At 42.6% G+C, this 25,229-nt stretch overlaps 1 protein-coding gene across 3 annotated transcripts in view; it reads left to right on the top strand.

The window, feature by feature from the left end:
- The window catches only part of SPPL3 (signal peptide peptidase like 3), a 143,978-nt gene that overhangs the window by 45,305 nt on the left and 73,444 nt on the right, over positions 1–25,229 (top strand). For 2 of the 3 annotated variants that reach the window (XR_013348050.1, XM_077834937.1), the window contains exons 1-2: positions 22,441–22,651; positions 23,037–23,241. The exons of the other annotated variant lie outside the window; for it this stretch is intronic. Coding sequence is in view for 1 of the 2 variants with exons in the window: in XM_077834937.1 (XP_077691063.1) it covers positions 23,198–23,241 (44 nt within the window). In the remaining variant the exon portion in view is untranslated. Of the gene's footprint in view, positions 1–22,440; positions 22,652–23,036; positions 23,242–25,229 lie in introns of those variants that run through there. 3 annotated transcript variants of the gene reach the window in all.

The following is a 25,229-nucleotide window of genomic DNA, read 5'->3' as shown; positions in this document are numbered from 1 at the left end:
TTGATTTGCATCACTACCTGTCCATTGTTACTCCTCCCCAGCCGTTGCTCATCTGTTATCTCAGATCTCCAGTGAGTTTCTCCATCCCAATCTGGACATCTTTTGACTGAGCTTGGCTCTTCCATGGTTCAACCAAGGTTCAACAGGTCCTATTAAACTGCGGAAGGGTTTCTACCAGAACTATTTATCTTCAGTAGAAGAGGTTTCATCACTAGTGCATTCAGCGACAACTTTCATAAATTCATTCTCCTCTTCTTGCTGTTCTAGATTGTCTTTAGGAATTAAGAAAGTCATGTCTTTCTATGAGTTCTCCTAAAGTTCTTTTAGCAGCACTCACAGCCTTCCATTCATCTGTAGAGGGACCCTCCATATTTGCCTACTTGACAATGGCAAGATTCATTGAAGGGTTGATTAATCTATTCCCATAAATAAGAAATCTCCTCCTGTATGGGTTTTAACTTAGTCCTTCATTGCCTCATGAAACCTTCATTTGAGCCACTAGCTAATTGTTTTCTGGTACACTTATCTATGAAAAGGGCATTTTTGGGAGCCATAACTTCTGTCCCACAGGGTCAGGGAACTGGGGGCATTAGTGTCAGACCCACCCCTTAACAGTTTCTTTTAAGGAAAAGGTTTTCTTATGACCACATCCTGAATTTTTACCAAAAATATCCTCCAATTTCCACATCAACCAGGTTATTACACTTCCCTATGTCATCGCCGTTCTCCCCCCCCCCCTCCAAAAAAGTGCCGCTAGTCTAGAGGGGAATCTATTCTGGACTTTAGAAGGGCGTTAGCTTTCTTTTGCTGCAGAAACAGACTGTTCAGAAGGTTTCAAAGACTGTTAATTTCATTTGTGGAGAGATCAAAAGGTCCTACAGTTTACACTCAGGGACTTACAAAATGGATTTCTGGCTGTATTCTCACTTGCTACAAGGCCGCTAATGCTCAGCCGCCTTTAGGAGTGACAGCCCATTCTGCTAGATTCTAGTCTACCTCCATGGCATTATTGAAAGATGTACTAGTGACTGAAATTTGTGAAGCCGGACTTTGGGCGTCTGTTCAGTTTCTCAAAACTCTCTACCCTCCTATGTACCTCTAGGTTGGACGCTGCTGTTGTTATGGCAGTTCAATCATCAGTCTTAGATCCGGCTTCAAAGCTCCCTTCTCTTTTTACGGGTACTGGCCAGAAGCCACCTGACATTACTCCAAGAAGTGCAGTAGTTGGAGTTACTTTGAGATGTGTCCCCCTGTGGGTGCTCCACTACCGGCCCTCCATCCCCTTTGCTTTGCGTCTGTGGGATGTTGCAGTGGAGAAGGAACTAGGGCCATTTGCCCACTCAGCTCTATATATCCTCGGTATGGGGCACAAGGAGGTGTGGCGTGCATGTGCAGGCCTAACGGCACAGTTACTAAAATCTCTGATCAAAGGTGCATAAGGAGCACACGTACCTGAAGTGGAGCACCCACAGGGACACACATCTTGAAGTCCAGTTACTGAACGAGGTGAGTACCCTCTCCTTCAACGCTTCATTTGTTCATTTTATATCTGTACTGAGGAATATAAAATAGTTGATTTTTTTTCTCAGTTTGTCTAGACTAAAGATAACTGATTATGGAGTGTCAAGTTTTAGCTTATATAAGTTTTAGCGACATTAATTGGCAATCAGTAGACTCTGGTTATAATAGGAACAAAAATTCTAGTCTAGACACACTTGGAGTTGGATTTTTCTCTGCCTCTTCCTGGAACTAGACTTCAAACCAATTTTTGCAAGATCAAATATAGTTTAGTGCATATCTCTAAAAGATGATCCAGCCAATAGAAGAAAGCTTCTATCTGGGACGTAAACAATATATTGGCTGTGAAGACTACGTGCTTCTTTGTTTCTGTTTTAAAAGAACTTAGTGGAACATCCATAGTTTGAATGAACTGACTTTCTTTATTAGTCATCTTTAGAAACTGAAATTTTTATAGCATTTATTCTGTCTGTCTGATTTTTTTTTAAGTAGTGGTACCTCAACCTCATCCTACCAAACAAAGTTGGCTTCCTACTGTTTGTATGAGAACCTGTTTCCACATCCCTACAAAGAAAGTGTTAGTGTTTACTTGAAACTCTTATTTAATTACCTCAGAATATCATCAATTACCAGAGTATAAGATTTTTTTGCTTTTAACTTTTCTTTTTTACTGAAAAACTGCTCCCTATTTTACTCAAACGGAAAATATAATCTTCCTGCTCATTAATCTACATTTCTGTTTCAAGAAAATATTAATAGCTTTTAAATTTCCGTGCCTGGGCTTGCCTGTCCTCACTGACTAACTTCAAGTTCACTTTCTCCCACATGCACCTCTTGCAGTACTCCAAAGATGGTCTGTGATTTAAAAGTCCCATCTGCCTTAATCTTTTGCTGATATTGTCAGTACACTTGATGTAATTGGACAGTAGATTTAGTTTATTCCATACTAAATTGGGAAAAGTGCAGCGTTCCAAAGCTTTTTCATATCCCTCATGAGGTGCGTGCGTGTGGTGTTGGGGTCTTATTGTTAATTATTTTTCTATATATAGGTATGTAGAAAAACATTAAAGGATGACTGGAGACATTTATAGTGATTTTTTTTTAAAAAGAGATTAGTTACATAATTTGTTTGCCAAAGATAACAAATGGATTGTGTGAGTAATAGTGCTGGAGTTCTGTCCAGCATTAATTCTTTAGGTGGCTGGGATGGTTTGTGCTGGTCCTGTTATCTTTATTTTAAAACAGTTACATACTTCCTTGCTATTATCCTTGGGTTTGTTCAGCTTTCAATGAAAACAAAACCATGGATTGTTTCTGTGGGCTGCTGTTACAGTACTTATTATCTGGAAGGATTGCAAACTGATTGAAAACAGATTAGAAAGCAAGTATAAACCATACATTTGGGGAGCTGTGGAAGCTAAACTTTGATACAGACAGAAGTGGCTCTCAATCTGTTTTTGAGGAAACCCTGGTGTTTCATGAGATGATATGCTACCTCATATGTAAGGTTAAGATTTTGTCCTGGTTATTTTTAGTAAAAGTCACAGACGGCACACGGGCAATAAACAGAAATTCATGGAAGCCTGTGACCTGTCTAACTTTCACTAAAAATAAGGGTTGGGGGGATGACTGTCTGGGGAGTGGGGACTCTAACAGCTCTGGGGCCCACGCTGCCCCTGGCTGCGGCTTGGACCTTCAGCTCTGCTGCCCCAGGACACGGCTGAAGCAGAAAATGTCACAGACGTCTTTGAAAGTCATGGAATCCATTACTTCCATGACCTCCATGACAAAATCTTAGCTTTACTCATAGTCCCTATGTTAACCAGAAAAACAACCAAATAAACAAAAAGTGACTGGTTAACTAAGGTCTCTCGATCCACTCCTCACTCCCAATCAAGGTTAAAAAGGTTATAGTGCAGAAGCAAACTTTACACCTGTTAATAAATGGCATGCTAGATCCCTTTGTCCATTGGACCAAACCATATTTCAGTTATGGTTTAGGGTGGTCTGAGACACCTTTGGCTGTGTCTACACCGAGGTTTTTCTGACAAATTTCCCATCATTATTCTAGTACCATTTCTAGCAATGGTAGGAGCGGTAGTATAGATTGGCTGTCAACAGTTTTACCACCGTGTTATCCAATCCTGCTGTGAGCAGGTCTGGACAGCACAGAGTGGTGGCCCATCTACCCTAGTGCTCATAGTATGGCTAGCACTGGTGGAGATTTTCCAGAAAAACTTAGTTGTAAACGGGGCTTCTGTCAACAATGGGTAGCTTTCCTGGTATAGAAGAAGTTGCAACTGCCCATCGGAGAATAAATATAATATAAGTATGCTCAAGTGTGGAGTAAAGGGTAAGTGTGTTCTTGCCCTTGTAGGGGACTGTAATCAGAGTTTTGCACAACTGGAAAAGCTCCTTTTGAGACCAAAATATCCTTTATATTATAAGATTGGAGGTCAACTTTTCCCCACACAATTAAAACTTTAAGTTAAAATTGACATGGTTTTCAGTGTTTGGTCCCATAAACCATATTTGTCTAGCTTTTGTTCCTCCATGCCAGAAATGACTGTGAGCTCAGAATGTCATTGGGGTGGGCGGAGGGAGCAGTTGATGAATTTTAATTGATCTGCCATGAGAGTAATTATTGCCAGTGAAATGACATTATACGGTGTACTGAGCTCCACTACTCTACATGCAAGAAATTGGCACTCATATTCTTATCAAAGCCTTCCAAGTGCAGGCAGGTGGTTGTCTAGAACAAATTACTTTTTTCAACTTCAGCTCTAACTTTTGAGCTAATAGTTGGTAAATACAGACCCTGTTCTAACCAGTGTTTGTCTGCCAGTCTCAGTGAAACAGATTCTAGTACTCGTGTGTATTGCGGGTGCTGAGAAAATTACTAATGTCACTTTTCCAGTCTTGAGCAGGTTCATGTTGATTGATTTTTTCTTATCAGAAAATTAATGACTCAAACTCGTGTTAAAGCAGTCTTAATTTCTTGCTGATAGGCTATGCATTGTAGGGTCACTTACTGAGAAGTGCCAAAAAAGGGACTTATAGCAACCTACAACTTTTACCTGTGAAGCCTTTATTTGTGGAGTATGACTTATAGTAATTTCTTCCTATTAGTTGGTACCAGCTATCAGTAATTCAGAGAGAGTTTATTATTGAACTGTCAATTCTCAAACAAGACTCAAAAACTATTCTCACATAATTGGTAAATTAGGATGGCCATTGGAGGAAGCATAGCACTGACAGGAATTTTCTTTCGAGATGTCTGGGATTTCTTGCTAAACTTAAAAACAGTGCATATATGAAGGGAAAAGGGGGTGAAAGAAAATGGCAAAGATGCTTAAAGAAAAAGGTGCCCTACAAAAGCCAGAATTGTCCTTCTTTGGTTTATAATTTTTAAGATTTGAAGGGTTTCTTAATCTTGATTTTTATATTCTCTACTATTGTTAAAGGACTGGAGAATTATTGAGATTATATTACCATAGAAGAGTGAAACCTGAGCATATGAAAAGGAGAGATTTTTCAGACCATTTACATCTTTAGCTGTTTAATACCTGTTTAACTCATAGCCTTCAGAAATACTTTGAAGAATTACTCCATTTTTTCACCACTTCCATCCTTGCAGTTAAGTGGTCTCCTATTCTAGTTCTCTAGCAAAACCAGGGAAATAAAGACATTGTTAGTGTTAAAAAATAAATAACCCCTCCCCAGACAAAAACAAAAAATCCCTGCTTTTTGGAATCTATACAAAAAAGTAAAATCCAATGTTTTTTTTCCCTTTTGCAGATTAAATCATTGTTAGGACAACAAAGGCATCTGAGGTTAGTCTTCATCCTTCCTCCCCCTTGTTTGTCTACAGCTTTCTTATATCTTGTCTTGGCTTAGATTGCCAACTTGGGGCAGGGACGTCATTGTTAAGGCTAAGATTTTGTCACAGATATTTTTAGTAAAAGTCATGGACAGGTCCTGGGCAATAAACAAAAATTCACAGAAGCTGTGACCTGCCCCTGACTTTTACTAAAAATATTCCTGATAAAATGGGGAGGGAGGAGGATCCAGCACCTGGAGCTGCTGAGACTCTGGGGTCGACCAGCTGCCCTGGGTAGCTGAGAGTGCAGGGGTTTGCCCTGCTGCCCGTGGCTGGGTGCTATGGGGTCCGCCCTGGCAGCTGGGCAGGTTTGGGGTCTGCCCGCGGCAGGAAGGAGCAGCTCCTTGGGGCTGAAGCGGAAAATGTCACAGAAGTCTCTAGAAGTCACGGATTCCATGACATAAAAATGTGCCAAGACCATTTGCAGTGGTGTGACTGCAACCAGTTCATGTCGCAACAGTGCATTTCATTATTGTAGACAAAGCTAGAATTACTGGAATAAATTAACTCTGCATTAATTTAATCTAAAATTATATTTTTCTCCCATGGAAAGCCATTTAAGGCCAGAGCTACATTTAGAGAGAACCAGCCTAATACCTCTAGAGTACAACTCTATTAATGACCCAGTCTCATTTACTGTTGGAGGAAGAGAACCGATGAAGGGGACTGTTACAACAGGGCTTGTTGTTTAGCCACACTTTGATAACACTGTCCTTTTAACTGTAAAAGGGACATCTGTATCGTCCTTGTGACTCTGTAACAATTAATGAATCAGGGTGGATAAAAATCAATTATTTGATTTTTTTTCATTTAAATTGGATTTTTTTATAAAGTGCTTTTTGAGGAAAAAACTTATGTAAAGATAGTTTTAGTTAAGATACATTATGAAAGAGATCTCATCATGGAATAGGGATTATAAATTCTAATTCTATAGTATGAGACAATATATTCATGTAATGTTTAAGAAAAGTTTTGTAAATGAGTTCCAATAGTTCATGTAATAGGGACCCAATTTTATGGGATTCCAGGAGCTTCTGTATAGATTATTTAGGTTAATCTCTCTATCTACCCAATGGGACGCAGTGCTCAGTCTAGAAGATACCATCAGAGATCCTTAGTTTTGAAGTTCTCAAACTGTGGATTTTTGTCTCCAGAGGTAACATGCTTGTTAACAGCAAAAAGGTTTTAAATAAATATATAGAGGTGAGAAATAACAGACCTCAACTCTATTGTCCCTCTGCAAATTTGTGTACACAGAGTCAATCCCTTACTTCTCTCTAAAAGTACAAAGTTTCAAAAAGTTCAATGAATAGAAGATTATTGGGGGTGGAATACATCTGGACAAGGAGAAGAAGTCTGGAGATAAATGTGAGAAGCGAGGGACATAGGCTTGTTGTGTTAAAATGTTTGCTGTTGAAGAAAAAAATCTAGAATACTTAACCTTGTTGTTTTAGTTAACTAAAACAATTTAAATGTCTGTCTCGTGGTGATCTCCTCCTAATACAGCATGGCAAGAAAATCCTTCAAATATTAATGATTAACCTGTTGAACTGGAGATACTGGAGTTCACCTCCCAATGACTTAATGAATATCTGCTTCAATTACCTTTGGTAAATGAAATAACCAACCAATCATTCATTTTCTGATATAGCTGTAAAACTAATCTGAACAGTTTTCAGAATAAATCACTGTTTAAAAATGCATAGTGTGTACTTTCTAAAAATGAAACCTACATCTATCTCTGAGTTGTGAAGAATATGTATTAAGGTTATTAACAACAACCAACAAGAATGCACTTTTATGTAAAAAAAACCATGATTAAATAGTCTTCCTGACTAGTGATTTAAATCAAATCCAGTCTGTAATGAATATAGTATGTTGACCTGGTTATTGGGATGTTTACTGTGTGGCTTGTGTTGGGTTAGAAATTGAAATGTTTCCTGTTTGAATATTAGGTTAGTTGAATAGCAGGCTGTTGGAAAAACAAGGAAGAAAAAGTACAATAGCTTGACCTAGCCAGCCAGTCACCAAAGCTTAAGGGACACTGCAAGAGCCATTTGCTTTGATATTCTACCTATGATGCCCTGCTGAGCTCACCTGACTAGTTAGTCAAGGGGTGTGTGCGCGTTCCAACCTTGGGAACCCAGGACAAAGGCCCTGACTAGATTTAAGAGGACATACTCCCTAAAGCTGGGAAAGACAATTAAGGGAAACAGACTGACACCGAGATCCCAGAGCTTAGGGTAATTGGGAGTGTGAGGAACTTCATAGGCTTCCTTCTGGGGGATGGTAAGCTTTTAGTGAAGAGATGATGGCATCGCTGTCTGCCTCAAATATCTACAGGACAATGGACTACGCTCAGATATAAACCCCAGACACAAGGCCAAACTCATCCATTTCATCCTCACCCATAACAATTTTACATTCAACAATAAACACTTTGACCAAATCCTGGGAGAAGCCATGGACACTAGGATGGCTCCCCAATATGTCAGCCTCTTTATGGGCCACACGGAGGAAGAATTTCTGGACAAATGCACCACGAAACCAGTGATATACCTGAGATACATCAATGATATTTTCATCCTCTGGACATATGACTTAAATTCATTACAGATTTCCATCACAACTTCAGCAACCACCACTCATCAGTCAAACTGTCTCTAAACACTTCTCTACCAGCATCAACTTCCTGGCCAAGATCAGATCCAACAATGGATATGTGAGAGATTCATAGATCACCACATTTACCTTCAGAGATCCAGTCACCACCCCAAATACACCAAGAAATCTGCTATCTACAGCCGAGCCCTGAGATACCACAGAATATACTCTGAGGAGAAAGTCCGGAATATATGCCTTAACACATTTAAAACTATCTTCACCAAACAAGGACACTCCACCAGAGAAGTAGATTGCATTATAGAACAGGGTACTCAAATAGCTTTACAGAGCCTGCTTCAGTTCCGAGGGGTAGGTGGGTGAGGGAAATACTCTCTGATCGTACCACCTCTAGTTGTCACTTACCACCCACACTGGAACCCATGCGGGGTATCATAAAACAGTTACAATCCAGACTTGATGGAATCCACATACCGAAAGAAATCTTTCTTGAATCCCCTTTTTTGGCCTTCAAACAAGCCCCCAATCTTGCCAAGCTCATCAGAAGCAAGCTCCAAAGATCAGAACCCACCAGATCCTGCCATACCAAATGCAAAATCTGCAGACCTACTTCCACAGCTATGATGATCAGTACCGCCCATAACTCACCTTTCAAGGTCCATGGGAACTACACATGTCCATCACAACATGTGATGTACCTCATCCAGTGCATAAATGCCCAAATAACTATGCGGGTGAAACCAGACAATCGTTACACTCTCGAATGAACTCTCTCAAAAAATGATAAAAGACTAAAACATCAAATCACCCAAGAGTGAACAGTTTTTACAAAATGATTGCTCCATATCTGATCTTTGTTTTCATCCTCAAAGGAAACCTGCATGACACCTTCAAAAGACGAGCCCTGGAGCTTAAATTCATAACTGCTAGACACTGCCAATCATGGACTTAATAAAGACACTAGATTTATGGCTTATTACAACAATCTGTAACCCACTAAACCCGCCCCCCCACACACCTTTTTTTTGTCGTCTGCAAAAGTGTTAACAGGCCACTTCACTTTGAATGATCTCTTGGAATATGATTCCTTAAAATGTTTATGGTAAACAATCGATTCCACCTTGTATTTAGTTGTGACACACTCAGTATTTTTCCCAGACCCGAAGAAGAGCTCTGTGTAGCTCAAAAGCCTTTTTCTCTTTCACAAACAGAAAATGGTCCAAATAGTACCTCATCCACCTTTTCATAGATTCATAGATATTTAGGTCAGAAGGGACCATTATGATCATCTAGTCTGACCTCCTGCACAACACAGGCCACAGAATTTCACCCACAACTCCTGCGAAAAACCTCTCACCTATGTCTGAGCTATTGAAGTCCTCAAATCGTGGTTTAAAGTCTTCAAGGAGCAGAGAATCCTCCAGCAAGTGACCCATGCCCCATGCTAAAGAGGAAGGCAAAAAACCTCCGGGGCCTCTTCCAATCTGCCCTGGAGGAAATTCCTTCCCGACCCTAAATATGGCAATCGGCTAAACCCTGAGCATATGGGCAAGATTCACCAGCCAGATACTACAGAAAATTCTTTCCACCCCATCTAATATCCCATAACAGGCCATTGGGCCTATTTACCATGAATATTTAATTACCAAAACCATGTTATCCCATCATACCATCTCCTCCATAAACTTATCAAGTTTAATCTTAAAGCCAGATAGATCTTTTGCCCCCACTGCTTCCCTTGGAAGGCTATTCCAAAACTTCACTCCTCTGATGGTTAGAAACCTTAGTCTAATTTCAAGTCTAAACTTCCTGGTGGCCAGTTTATATCCATTTGTTCTTGTGTCCACATTGGTACTGAGCTTAAATAATTCCTCTCCCTCTCCAGTATTTATCCCTCTGATGTATTTATAGAGAGCAATCATATCTCCCCTCAACCTTCTTTTAGTTAGGCTAAACAAGCCAAGCTCCTTGAGTCTCCTTTCACAAGACAAGTTGTCCATTCTTCGGATCATCCTAGTAGCCCTTCTCTGTACCTGTTCCTGTTTTGAATTCATCCCTCTTAAACATGGGAGACCAGAACTGCACACAGTATTCCAGGTGAGGTCTCACCAGTGTCTTGTATAACGGAACTAAAACCTCCTTTTCTCTCTTTAGTCAAGATAGATATGAGTGTAGACTGTTTTGAAATCCTCTCTCTAATGTAAAGCTTTGTTTCAACTGTAAAGATTAAATTGTATGTTGATTTAAGAAGGCTGCCTGGTCACTATTCACCACTGGTTGCACACTCCCAAAGGAAAGAACTGCAAGTACCGAATGCAGTTGGATCTGTTGGGTAAGCATGGTTGTCAGACAGGGTAGTGTAGCTGAGGGCCTGGTTTAAGAGTGTGGGAGAATTGCAGTTCCATCCTGGGAAAGGCTTGAGGCCTATCACTTGGTGGGGTGCACTAATAGAAACCAGGGAGGGATTAGAGGTGCAGCCTGCCCTGTACCTGTGACAGTCACATCATACTCCCACCTTCCCAAGAAAAGAGAATGAAACTCTATGGTTTCTGTATGAGGTAGCTTTTATTGAACAAGTAGCATCTGCAGTGGCTTCAGATTACTGCAGCAACTGGAGTAAACACTTCAAACTGTTGAAAGATCCAGCTAATTTCTTAATTTAGTTTGGTATCAGTAGCAAATAAACAGCTGCTTTTCTAATGTGTAGATTTTGTAGTGGCCTTGTTTCTGAAATGTTAACAAATCTGGGGGAGTGTTGAAACATCTTGCTTGATGAAAGACCAGCTTGTTCTGAGCCAGCCAGAAAAAACATGGTCCATCAAGGTCACGTGTAAGATGTTTAGCCCCTGCGGTCAGTTTTTCAGATAGAATGGAGTTTTTGAACTCTCTAGCCTTGGAGCTGTGCAAGATATCTTTGTAGTATGAGACAGAGTTCTGAAACTGCTGATTTGATTCAGTAAATGTCTCTGAAGATTTTAGGTTTCAGAGTAACAGCCGTGTTAGTCTGTATTTGCAAAAAGAAAAGGAGTACTTGTGGCACCTTAGAGACTAACCAATTTATTTGAGCATGAGCTTTCATGAGCTACAGCTCACTTGAAGTGAGCTTTTTCTGTCTTCCTGAAAGGTGGTCTTTTGTACACTGCATACCCTTAGACTTCAGAGCTCATGTAACTTGGTGACATCTGAAGTCTGAGCTGCTCCTTGTCTTAGGTTCTTCCCTCCCCCCCAACTAGGCTGAGAGGCCATAATATCTAAAATGTTGGTTGTGCCAAAATTACACTGGCTTAACTTAAATCTGTTTTTAACCTAATTTAGTTACACCTGTGCAAATCCATGTGTAGACAAATTGAAGTAAGAGTGAAGTGTAGCTTGTTTTGATTTATCTTAAACTGATTCCTAATTGCCTTAAGTTAAATCAAAATAAGGCCAGGTCCATAGGAGGAGTACTTTGCAAATTTACCTATACCAGTATACTGGCAAAGTGTTCATACTGTGGATGGAACTTCTGCAGGCAAAGCTGCTTTTGCCAGAATAACTTGTTCCGGCGCTGCCCTCCCATTAGTGAAATAAACTATGCTGGCAAAAGTGCGTTTTACTAGTATAGCTATATATACATTAGTGGTTTTGGTCACATCACCTCATCATGCCTCTGACTGACATAGCTATGCTGGTCAAATATTGTAGTGTAGATTTGATTGAAGTGTGTCTTCATCTTTTTGCGCTAATTTAACTAAACTGGTTTAAAATAACACCTTAAGTTAAACCCCTTTAGAGTTTAAACTCTCTCACACTCTTCTTTAACGGCAGTGCAACTACTTTTAAGAGTATAACCCAAGATCCCGTGCACTCAGCAGCAAATTGGGCCTAAATTCTGTGGCAGTTTGAACATTCTTTGTTAGCTTCATTTAAATTAAAAACTGTAGACTTTTTAGTTAAAATATGAAAATCAATAGTACATTAGTACAATAGCCAGCCTCTGTTTTTATATTAAATACATATTGTATGGTGTCACCATATTCTGTTTTTTCTTAACTTATTGAAATGAAATGGGTAGTTCACTTTTTTCAGTTATTGCTGCACACTTATTGAAGACATCACTGCATTGCCTTACACTGACATTTGAAGGTTTTCTGCATTATCAATTAGGGCTCAAAATGGTTTTTTGAAAGTGAAAATTTAAGTTCTGGAGCACAGTTCTGTAAGGAGGGATGGATTCTGTGGAACAGCAGAATACCCAGTAATCTGAGTTTAACCACATTAAAATAGATATAATTTTTGAGTCAGACTCTTGCCATATCCAAGATATACAGAGTAAACAGATACCAGTAAACAAAGCAGTTAAAAAACCTACAAAACTGCTAAGAAATCCAAATAGGAAATTTAGTACTTCAAAGCCTAGGACTGTGGAGTACGACTTTAATGTCTGCTTGGAGGTGATATTGTGTGGTCTGGTAGTGGCGTGATCTGTTTTTGATCTGTAACTGAGTTGTCCTTTGTTCAGAGAAAGGAAGGAAAATCCCCAGGTCGTCTTTGTCTAAAACCCAGAAATCCTGGTTAGCTTGTGTGGGGAAGATATGAAACTTATGTCCAGATTCGCATTCATTTATAGATATTTATAATGTGCAGTATGAAAATGTATATTTCATATGAGTTTTATCCTGTGGCTTTTAAATTATTGCAGTTTAACTTTTTCAGTTGTGCTTTTTATTTTTGGATTGGAAACTTATTTCCCCATCAATTGCATGTGTCCCAGGAGAATTAGCTCGAAGATGTGTTCTCTTCTGTATGCATTGATTCCATTATTCATTCAGGAGCAGCTCGGTTATGTATAATCATTAATGTACTATTCTTTAGAGAGTAAAGAACTTGCACCTGGCATGTGACTGGTTTTGAAGCGATGGCATGTCATTCTACATTGTTGGGAAGAGGTGATCCTCTTGATAATGTGAGTCAGATACTCTGATCCTTTCATGCAGTGGTTAGAAGTTAATCTTTGTGCTTTCATTTCTGCATTCTAGTGGGTGTTCAAAACAGAACATGAAATTTGGAACATTTCCAGCTGCTGTAATTCTTAAACATTGTTTAACAGGTCATTTATTTGCTCTGTTGGCAAACAGTCTGGTAAACCAGAGGAGGTAGCTCAAGTGGCAGCACCAGCAACAGTTTTGTCTGTAAGGGTTTCTCTGAATGCTTTGCTGGATACATATTTCACTGACCATGGAAAGCTGTGGCTCTTTAAGAGCTTAGTAGCCAGGCATTCAGGTGTGGACATGATTTCCAGGATTTACTTTCATACTGAAAGATGAGGAGGGTATTGGATTTTGGAATGGTCTGTCTAAATATCTCTGTGCAGTCTCTAGTGCTATGTAAATCTCGGGTCAAACAGATTAACTTTTCATTAATTAATGCAATGCAGTAAATCCCCATTTTTACTTTGAAATATGTACATGTTCAGTGAGTCCTAACCAAAGCTGTGTGGGAAAATCTGTTTTCATTTTCAGTGGAGCAAGCCTTTTGTGAATAAGGAGAGATTTGAGATACACTTCTGATACTATAAGTGTACTGATACTTTGTTTTTATCAAATCCTGTGTGCTGCTGTAAACTGTCCAGATTTAACAGCCATGTGCAGTTAAGGTTTCTTGTCTGAGTGAGGCTGGCAGACTGATTTTGTTAGTGTGATTCATGGGAAAGGCAAGGAGACTACTCCAGGTTCCTTTGGATTCTAACAGGAAAAACCATTTATTTGGATTAAATGTTTAGTACTATGGGTGCCATGTCTCTTTTTCAAAAACATTGATTGTAGCTACAAGTGTGTTAGATTTAGCTGTAGTGCAGTGGCAAGCCCAGTAGAAGGCTCTTATATGCACATATCCTGGGCTTCTGAAACAAAGTGAGACACAATTGATCAGGAGTCAGTCTGGGAAAAAAGTGGTACTTTCCAAGCTTCACCCACAAAATGAGCTTCCCCTCCCACTCATGTGAACCCAAAATAAGACTACTCATGGTAAATTGTGCAGATATTCAAAAGAGGATGGTGTGTGCTGGTTGGCTCCCCGTGGCACCTTGATGGGCTCCCCCTTGGTGGAGCTTGAATATGCCGATGGGCTGTTAAGCTCTTTGGGCTTGGCTCCTCTTGATGGAGGGGGGAAAAGGGGTGCTGGAGTGGTATTTCCCAAATGGCACACAGTTGTGGCACCAAAATGAGATGTCACTCAAAATAAATTATCCAGATCTGTAATTGTCTTGTTTCTTACGTGAGAAACAAAATAGTAAAGTGTTGACATTTAAACTGTCAGTTAGCATGAGAGGTAGCACCTCATGGAGATGAATTTGACACTTCGTACATTTTGGGTCTATTGTTGCAGACTCAATTCTGCATTGGTGACCCTCTGTTCATGTTTTTGAGGTTTTCTCTATAATCGTGATAGCTATACATATGTTTTAAATAGAAGCTGAGTTTCTGGAGAGTAAGCTTTAGAGAAGTTGCAGTGCAATGTATGAGCACTTACTAGCTGTTTCCAAGTTTTGCACCTGACTTAATTTTTTTAGGATATGTCTTCACTGCAGAATTAACTTAAGTGATTGGCACCCAAGTTAGTCTAACCTGGATGTGAAAAGTCACTCTGCAAAGTCTCTCTTCACTGGTGTGACATTTGCCTGTATATCTCACTAGTTCTTCTAAGGGCATATCCCATGGTTCTTTGTGCTGCAGTAACATGACTAGGGCTAATTCTTTTAAGTGAATTGTGAGAGAAATGGTCTATCCTTCTGGGAGGGGGGCAGGAGCAAATTTTGGGAAGACACTTGAGGACTACCAGCACTCAAGTGACTTAATCTTCATCCTTATTGCATGGTTGGCAGGTGAAAGCCTCACTTGGGTTTTAGCCTACAGCCCCAGACAAACCATCTGCTCAATGCTGAAAGTACTAACAAACTCTGGTCACAGGGTTTGGGTGTAGTCAGGAGGATTGGTAGGGAAACACTAGGTAAGAGTTTAACTGTGCTATGAAGATATACCCTTAGGGTATGTCTACAGTACGAAATTAGGTCGAATTTATATAAGTCAGTTTTTTAGAAATCGTTTTTATATAGTAGATTGTGTGTCCCCACACAAAATGCTCTAAGTGCATTAACTCGGCGGAGTACTGAGGCTAGCGTCGACTTCCGGAGTGTTGCACTGTGGGTAGCTATCCCACAGTTCCCGCAGTCTCCGCCGCCCATTGGAATTCTGGGTTGAGATCCCAATGCCTGATGGGGCAAAAAACATTGTCACGGGTGGTTCTGGGTACATGTCGTCAGACCTCCCTCCCTCTGTGAAAGCCAACGGCAGACAGTCATTCCTCGCCTTTTTTCCTGAGTTACCTGTGCAGACGCCATACCGCGGCAAGCTTGGAGCCTACTCAGATCACTTTGGGAATTAGGAGCACATTAAATACCACGCGCATTATCCAGCAGTACATGCAGAACCTGGCAAAGCGAAACCGGGAGAGTAGGCGACGTCAGCACAGTGACAAGAGTGATGAGGACATGGACACAGACTTCTCTCAAAGCACGGGCCTTGGCAGTGCGGGCATCATGGTGCTAATGGGGCAGGTTCATGCGGTAGAATGCCAATTCTGGGCTCGGGAAACAAGCACAGACTGGTGGGCCCGCATAGTGTTGCAGGTCTGGGACGATTCCCAGTGGCTGCGAAACTTTTGCATGCATAAGGGCGCTTTCATGGAACTTTGTGACTTGCTTTCCCCTGCCCTGAAGTGCCAGAATACCAAGATGAGAGCAGCCCTCACAGTTGAGAAGCGAGTGGCAATAGCCCTGTGGAAGCTTGTAACTCCAGACAGCTACCGGTCAGTCGGGAATCAATTTGGAGTAGGCAAATCTACAGTGGGGGCTGCTCTGATCCAAGTAGCCAACGCAATCAAAGACATGCTGATATCAAGGGCAGTGACCCTGGGAAATGTGCAGGTCATAGTGGATGGCTTTTCTGCAGTGGGATTCGCTAACTGTGGTGGGGCCATAGACGGAACCCATATCCCTATCTTGGTACTGGAGCACCAAGCCGGCGAGAACGTAAACTGCAAAGGGTACTTTTCAATGGTGCTGCAAGCACTGGTGGATCACAAGGGACGTTTCACCAACATCAATGTGGGATGGCCGGGAAAGGTACATGACGCTTGCATCTTCAGGAACTCTGGTCTGTTTCAAAAGCTGCAGCAAGGGACTTTATTCCCAGACCAGAAAATAACCGTTGGGGATGTTGAAATGCCTATAGTTATCCTTGGGGACCCAGCCTACCCCTTAATGCCATGGCCCATGAAGCCATACACAGGCAGCCTGGACAGTAGTCAGGAGCTGTTCAACTACAGGTTGAACAAGTGCAGAATGGCTGTAGAATGTGCATTTGGATGTTTAAAAGTGCGCTGACGCAGTTTACTGACTTGGTTAGAACTCAGCGAAACCAGTATTCCCACTGTTATTACTGCTTGCTGTGTGCTCCACAATATCTGTGAGAGTAAGGGGGAGACGTTTATGGTGGGGTGGGAGGTTGAGGCAAATCACCTGGCTGCTGGTTACGTGCAGCCAGACACCAGGGCGGTTAGAAGAGCACAGGAGGGCACGGTGCGCATCAGAGAAGCTTTGAAAACCAGTTTCATGACTGGACAGGCTATGGTGTAAAAGTTATGTTCGTTTCTCCTTGATGAACCCCCGCCCCTTGGTTCACTCTACTTCCCTATAAGCTAACCACCCTCCCCTCCTCCCTTCGATCACCGCTTGCAGAGGCAATAAAGTCATTGTTGCTTCACATTCATGTATTCTCTATTAATTCATCACACAAATAGGGGGCTATCTGCCAAGGTAGCCCAGGAGGGGTGGTGGAGGAGGGAAGGACAAGGCCACACAGCACTTTAAAAGTTTAAAACTTTAAAACTTATTGAATGCCAGCCTTCTGTTGCTTGGGCAATCCTCTGGGGTGGAGTGGCTGGGTGGCCAGAGGCCCCACACTGCATTCTTGGGCGTCTGGGTGAGGCGGCTGTGGGGAGGAGGGGGTTGGTTACACAGGGGCTGTAGCAGTGGTCTGTGCTCCAGCTGCCTTTCCTGCAGCTCAACCATATACTGGAGCCATATTACTTTGATCCTCCAGCAGCCTCAGCATTGAGTCCTGCCTCCTCTCATCACGCTGCCGCCACCTTTCAGCTTCAGCCCTCTCTTCAGCCTGCCACCTCTCCTCCCGGTCATTTTATGCTTTCCTGCACTCTGACACTGTCTGCCTCCACGCATTCGTCTGTGCTCTGTCAGTGTGGGAGGACAGCATGAGGTCAGAGAACACTTCATCGCGAGTGTGTTTTTTTTCGCCTTCTAATCTTCACTAGCCTCTGGGAAGGAGAAGATCCTGTGATCCTTGAAACACATGCAGTTGGTGGAGGGGAAAAAAAAGGGACAGTGGTATTTAAAAAGACACATTTTATAGAACAATGGATACACTCTTCCATGGTAAACCTTGCTGTTAACATTACATACATAGCACATGTGCTTTTGTTTCAAGGTCGCATTTTGCCTCTCCCCACCACATGGCTAGCCCCACCCCCTCCCCATGGCTAATAGTGGGGAACATTTCTGTTCAGCCACAGGCAAACAGCCCAGCAGGAACGGGCACCTCTGAATGTCCCCTTAAGAAAAGCACCCTATTTCAACCAGGTGACCATGAATTATATCACTCTCCTGAGGATGACACAGAGAGATAAAGAATGGATGTTGTTTGAACTCCAGCAAACATACACTGCAATGCTTTGTTCTACAATGATTCCTGAGTACGTGCTACTGGCCTGGAGTGGTAAAGTGTCCTACCATGGTGGACGGAATAAGGCTGCTCTCCCCAGAAACCTTTTGCAAAGGCTTTGGGAGTACATCCAGGAGAGCCAGGGCAAATTAATCATTAAACATGCTTGCTTTTAAACCATGTATAGTATTTTAAAAGGTACACTCAACAGAGGTCCCTTCTCTGCCTGGTGGGTCCGGGAGGCAGCCTTGGGTGGGTTTGGGGGGTACTGGCTCCAGGTCCAGGGTGAGAAACAGTTCCTGGCTGTCGGGAAAATCGGTTTCTCTGCTTGCTGTGAGCTGTCTACAACCTCATCATCATCTTCCTCGTCCCCAAACCTGCTTCCGTGTTGCCTCCATCTCCATTGAAGGAGTCAAACAACACGGCTGGGGTAGTGGTGGCTGAACCCTCTAAAATGGCATGCAACTCATCATAGAAGCAGCATGTTTGGGGCTCTGACCCGGAGCTGCTGTTCGCCTCTCTGGTTTTCTGGTAGGCTTGCCTCAGCTCCTTAAGTTTCACGCGGCACTGCTTTGGGTCCCTGTTATGGCCTCTTGTCCTTCATGCCCTGGGAGATTTTGACAAATGTTTTGGCATTTCGAAAACTGGAACTGTGTTCTAATAGCACGGATTCCTCTGCCCATACAGTGATCAGATCCCGTACCTCCTGTTTGGTCCATGCTGGAGCTCTTTTATGATTCTGGGACTCCATCATGGTCACCTCTGCTGATGAGCACTGCGTGGTCTCCTCTGCTGATGAGCTTTGCACTCACCTGCTGCTTGCCACGCTGGCCAAACAGGAAATTGAAATTCAAAAGTTCGCAGGCCTTTTCCTGTCTACCTGGCCAGTGCATCTGAGTTGAGTGTGCTGTCCAGAGCGGTCACAATGGAGCACTCTGGGATAGCTCCCGGAGGCCAATACCGTCTAATTGTGTCCACAGTACTCCAAATTGGACCCGGCAAGGCCGATTTCAGCACTAATCCCCTTGTTGGGGGTGGAGTAAGGAAATTGATTTTAAGAGCCCTTTAAGTCGGAAAAAAGGGCTTTTGTCGTGTGGACGGGTTAAATCGATTTAATGCTGCTAAATTCGACCTCAACTCCTACCGTAGACCAAGGCTTAGACTGTAAGTCGTCCAGAGTAGGTATTCTCTTATCTATGTGTGTACAGCATCCAGGAAAAGGGGGCTATAGTTTTGACTGGGACTTCTGGGCATTACTAGAGTATACTTGAAAAACCAACCCCCCCCCCCCAAAAAAAAAAAAAAAGGGAAAAAAACCCCACCCTTTTTTTCGCATTTGGTATACTTGTCCTCAGACTAAAACTGATGTTTGTCTTAAATGTTACCAATACATGAAGCAGTTTCCGTCTAAGTGTAGAACATCACCCACTTCATGTGAAACTTGAACTTGGTAACTTCCTTAAATGAAGTGATATGATGCAGAGTATTGAGAAATACGGAGGGAATAGGGAATCTGAAAAAATTCATACTTATGAAAACACATCCCTTGTAAAAAGCTCATCTTTTGATGTGGACAAAGTATGTTTATGATGTAGGCCGGTTGTGGTGATACCAATGATAGGTAAGCTTTGAGTTCAGCATATTGTATGGTAATTGTGAAAATTCTCATCTGGAATGCAAGATTTTCCTTTGGAAGTCCAAGGCAGGAAGAAGCACACCAAGATTTCTGGATCGTCTGTTTGCTGTTGTGTGACCTAGAGAGAAGATAATCTTTAGGGTGGTCCACACAGTTAAATAGCTTTATCAGTCTTAAACTCTAGCAGTAAAAAGGAATTTTCCACCATTAGGGGATCTCCGTATCAGACTCTAAATTTCCAGATGAGGATTTTTTTTGAAAGAGTTGTCCACCTGCTGAGATGCAACCCATAATAAACCGTCCACTTGGTCATGTTTTACAAGCTCAAAAAATCATGAGTGGCAAGTGCTATAGTAGAGTGATGCTTCATCTCCTCTAGTGCTTGTAAATGCGCACAAGAACTTTTCATCAAAAGGGAAGAGAGCCATGGGAGAGGGGTTGGGTGGAGGATTAACTGAGTTTCTTCTTCCCCGCTCTCCGTTCACTTGTGAAAATAGGATAAATCTTCCACTGGTAACCTTCTGGATGACTTGGCAAGGTATGGATAGTTGTCACTTCCCCAGAGTAAGATAAAATAGATCAGGTGATAAAAGTGGTGTCTCATAAGTGTTGCTATGGAATCTCAGTTCTTTTGAATGAGGTAAGGCCTTTAGTGTGCATTAAAGGGTGTGTGAAGCTTTGTGAAGCTGCTTCATGCATAGCCATTTTTTTCAGAAGTTGGAATGGGCTAGTGAGCTGAACTAAAAGGGAACTACCTATACTTTCATGGTTGAGGATTCATAATGGAACCTACCTAATACTGGAGGGTTCTAGAAATGGAGACCCAGTGAAAAGTGAAATGATTTCAGGAATTTGAGCTCTTGTAAATCTTGAGCCTAGATAATGTCCACACATTAGTAACAGATACTAGGCCCCGAAGTTAAAGGCTTTTTTTGAATGGTCTCTTTAATCTGTGCCCCAGGAAACAGTTATCTGTTCACCATGTGAGTGGTTATATTAAGTGGGACATTGCAATTGTTCAGACATGCCCTTTCTTACATATGCCTATCTGTGCGCAAGTTGATTGTCAGTGAGAGAGTCAGCTGTCAAACAATTAAATGTCAAGTCCTGTTCATTTTGAGAACTCACTGGATATTCCATTGTCTGAAATAAAGATTGTGGATTGGAATAAATTGAGTCTTTTGTAAAACTGTTTAAACAAGTAGCAGAGAAACTCGTATTCAGATTTTCACCTCTATGCATGTCATATCTTAAAATGTTTTGTCTGTTGCATCCTAAAAGGATTTTACATTCTTTATTAGTATTTTTGATTACAATACTGAACAAGTACTTTTTAGATGCTGAATTGCCTAATTTGAAGTACTTATGCTGAGCCATGTATATGTGCTATATAGAAGGCTGATGTTTTTTAAGCCAATCCAGTGAGTGAGACTCAAGGAAAAGCAATGGAAACCTTATAGGAAACTAAACATTGCACTGTCAGAAGTTGATACAGATGTAGGCTTTAACACAAGTCTAAAACTTGTGTAACTATTCCTCTAAACAAAATGAATGGCCTGTGTATTTCATTTTAATGAACATAGGCTAGCCTAACTGTTATGTCCGCTTTATATTTTAATTGTTTGATTTTTTTTCCCTCCTTCATCTTAAAGGTGCCCAAATACTATGGTGAGTGATATAGAAATGTCTATTAAAATAAATTACTGTACCAATTTCTGTCTTTACGTATGTTTTGGTGAACTGCAGCTGGCCTCTGCTTCTGAAAGGATCCTATTTAAGATGGTCATTTTCTTTCCATTGCTGCCCTATTGATTGTATTCAGTTACGCATACTATAAATGCACGAAAGGGGAGAACTACACAACGGGGATGTGGCCAAACCTTTCTGTTGCTGGGTATAAGGGGCCCTGTGTGAGGGCAGTTTATGTATAAAGGCATTGCCATTCAATATGCATTCTTTTCTTTCTCTTTCTCTCAAAATCCTGTGTGTCCATGGAGGTGTAAGACCAGAGCGGTGGCATTTACTGCTGGTGTCATTGCTTTTTGGGTTGAGGTTTTTCATTGGATTTAATTACACCATCCTAATCTCTGAGATATAGAGGCTGCTTCGTAGCTAGTGCTCTGTGCTGTTGTTCAAGAAATCTAGATTTGATTCATGGTCCTGGTGCCTTGTTCTTTGGTCCATTGTGGATTGAGTGTCCTGCAGAGCCACAGCACTCAACGCAGATGGCCAATTGAAAGGAAAGGCAATGCAAGGCACTTCCTAAGTGACTTTTCCAATCAGTCTGGAAGCAGCGTTGACAAGATTTTATGGAATTCCTTTTAAAATCATTAGCTGGATCGAGTGGCTGCAATGTAGGAATCAAAGATATATGGTTGGGAAAAGTATAAAGGGATATGTCCTTATGGCTGTCGCAATGGAGGATGAACCTCAGGCGGGAAATTAGGACTTGTCTGTACTACAGAGTTTTGTCAACAAAAGTTATGTCAACACTCAAAAAGCACTATAATAAAAATTGGTATTGCATGTTCACACTCGCTCCCTCTGCCAGCAGTGTGTGTCCACATTTGGGGCACTAACATCGACAGTGTGAGCAGTGCACTGTGGGTACCTGTCCCACAGTCCAGCTCAACACCTTCCGTCACTAGGTCTTGTGGGAAGGCGGAGCAGATCGTGGCGCATCTTGGGACCGGGCTCAATATCCAATGATGTGTTGCTTTCTGTCGCAGCATTTGAGGGTCTTCTGGCTTTCTTTCGCAGCATTTTCCAATGGCCCTTGTTTGCTGTGCACCCCGACATCTTTGTGAGAAGGGATGGATCCCAGACTGCTCTCCTGTGCTCTGATAACTGTCATGAAGACATGACGAATGGCAGTGCAGTTAATCGTGGCATTCCTAACTGAAGAAGACTCTCAGTTGCCTGATGTGCTATGAGCAACTTTAGACTGCTTTTGGCATTCACAGAACAGCTTCAGAGCGTGGACCGTAGCTTTTGGGCTTGGGAAACAAGCACTGAATGGTGGGATTGTATCATCATGCAGGTGTGGGATGACGAGCAGTGGCTACAGAACTTTTGGATGCGGAAAGCCACCTTCCTGGAACTGTGTGCGGAGCTCTCCCCAGCGCTGCAGCACAGGGCAGCTCTCATTCTGGTATCCTTATCGGTAGAGAGGTGTTTGACAATTGCTGTGTGGAAGCTGGCGACTCCAGAGTGCTACTGGTAGGTCATGAATCAATTTAGAGTTGGGAAGTTGACTGTTGGGGCTGCGTTAATGCAAGTGTGCAGGGCAGTTAATTACATCCTGCTACAAAGGACTGTGACTCTGGGAAATGTGCATGAAATAATGGACAGCTTTGCAGAAATGGGTTTCCCTAACTGTGGAGGGGCTATAGATGGTGCACACATTCCAATTTTGGCTCCAGACCATCTTGCAACGGAGTGCATCAATAGGAAGGGGTATTTATCCATGGTGTTGCAGGCGCTTGTGGATCACCGTGGGTGTGTCACTGACATGAGTGTGGAGTGGTCCAGGAAGATGCATGAGCATGCATCAGCAGTAACACAGGCCTATATAGAAAGTTACAAGCGGGGACTTTCTTTCCAGACCAGAAGATTACACTGGGGGATGTTGTTGAAATGCCCATAGCGATCCTGCGACTTGGCGTACCCCTTACAACGATGGCTCATGAAACCTTACACAGGAAACCTGGACAGCAGTCAGGAGGTGTTCAACAACAGGCAGAATAGGCGCCAGATGTCAATGGAATGTGCCTTTGGCCAATGAACAGTGCACTGGTGATGCCTTTATGGTAGGTTAAAACTCAATAAGGATAATATTCCCATGGTCATAGCTGCATGTTATACATTGCATACTCTTTGTGAAGCTAAGAGTGAAAGATTTGCTCGGGGTGGAGAGTTGAGGCAGGCTGCTTGGCTGCTGATTTTGAGCAGCCAGATACCAGGGCTATCGGGGGGGTTGGGGGGGGGCAATTCGAATCAGGAAGGCTTTGAGGCAACACTTTGAAAATGAGAACCAGTAATGTATATCTCTGTGTTTGGCACTGCAATGTTACATTACATGTAGTTTTCCTAGAATGCAATGGTGACATTTGAGGCCTTACATTTCATTAAGTAAATGGTGAAATTGCCTGTGTACGTATTGGAGTACCTGCTATCTCAATTTGTAGGAAACAAATAAAGATGAGTTACCGTTCAAAAACTTCGCTTTTATTGCTATCATTTTGAAGGTTGTCCAAGGGGGTGGAGTGAGGGGGAAACCGAGAAGCCCTGGAAAGGGGAAAGGACTGTGCAGGTGGCATGGTTGTTGTTTTTTTTTTTTTTTTTTTGGCCAGGTGTGAGGGGGGATGGGGGGGAATGGAAAAGAGTTCTGAATGTGCTGCAGGGGAGGGCGGGCACCTGGCTTTTGGCTTCCCTCCGTTCCTCGTGTTCCCTTTTTTTTCCTGCATTGAAGAAGTGCAGTACCTCCGGGAACACGCTGTCTTTTTTCCGTCTTGGGCTCTTTCTTATCTGGCGCCGATGGTTGGCTGGTGTGTGTGGGGTGTTCCTGAAGGCCACATCTGCTGAAGCAGAAGCAACAATGCACAGAAGCATGATTAAGTTCATGCACAGCATTGAAACATTTCAGTAAAACACACCTTTTGTACTATAACACTCACTTTCTAACTGACCCTTGGCAAGCACATATCTCTGTGAACACCGAAAGCACGGTGAGTGTTGGCTGGGGGGCGCTCTACATAAGGAAAAGAGCACTCTGCAAGGGTTGCGGTGCAGCCAACTATGGAAAAAAATTCTAAAATTCTTCCACACTTTTACACAGGTACGGGTCATTGTAGCAGATATCTCACTGCTGAGGGTAAGCCAGGAAGCAAGGGTACATGTACTAAAAGCTTGTGGCTTCCGTCCTGGTCCCTATGCTGCTCGCCTGTGTACTGCTTTGGTCCCTGCACAAGTGATTGCCAAATGTCACAGGAAAGTTTCCAGTGGGGGAAGGAACAAAGCTGCTCAGCCAAGGAACCTTCGGCAGAGGATTACAGAGTACCTCTAGGAAACTTTCCTAGAGATCTCTCTGGAGAATCACTGTGAGATCTCAGCGTGCATCAACACCCTGTTCCACTGTACTGATTAGCTACACAGGGAAATGTCCAGCTTATAGAAATAGAACCAGCCTTGTATATGTCTATACTCCGAACCCATCTCCACACGACACAAACCACAGCCACTTACCAGGCGTCTACTCTCCTGCTTCTTGCTAACTGGAGAGCAACTGCTGAGACTGGCTAGACACTGCCAGTACAGTTCCTGGCTGCCTGCCCGCCCTACTGGGCGACCCCACCTGGAGCTCCACATCGTTATCTAACTCCATCTCTTCATCAGTGACTTTGTCCTCTGGGATAGGTGCTCTTTCCACCGCCTCCAGGCCCGCCGAAGTATCCCCGGGGGCTGTTGGTGATGGAAGTGGGGTTGCCACCTAGGATAGCGTCCAGCTCCTTATAGAACCAACAGGTCTTAGGTGCAGCACCGGAGTGCTGGCTTGCCTCCCTCGCCTTATGGTAGGCCTGCCTCAGCTCCTTTATCTTCGCTCTGCACTGCAGCATGTCCCAATCATAGGCCCTTTCGCACAAGCCTTGAGAAATCTACCCGTAGGTATCAACATTTTTACGGCTCAAGCCCAGCTGGGACTGCACAACCTCCTCTCCCCATATACTGAGCAGATGCAGCAGCTCCATAGTGGTCCAAGCAGGAGAGCATATGCTGCAATAACCTGCCATGGTCACCT

This window comes from Eretmochelys imbricata, chromosome 15 (assembly GCF_965152235.1).
Source record: "Eretmochelys imbricata isolate rEreImb1 chromosome 15, rEreImb1.hap1, whole genome shotgun sequence".
Classification (NCBI taxonomy): domain Eukaryota; kingdom Metazoa; phylum Chordata; order Testudines; family Cheloniidae; genus Eretmochelys; species Eretmochelys imbricata.
The sequence above is the reverse complement of the archived record's forward strand: the minus strand, read 5'-3'. Positions and strand labels throughout refer to the sequence as shown.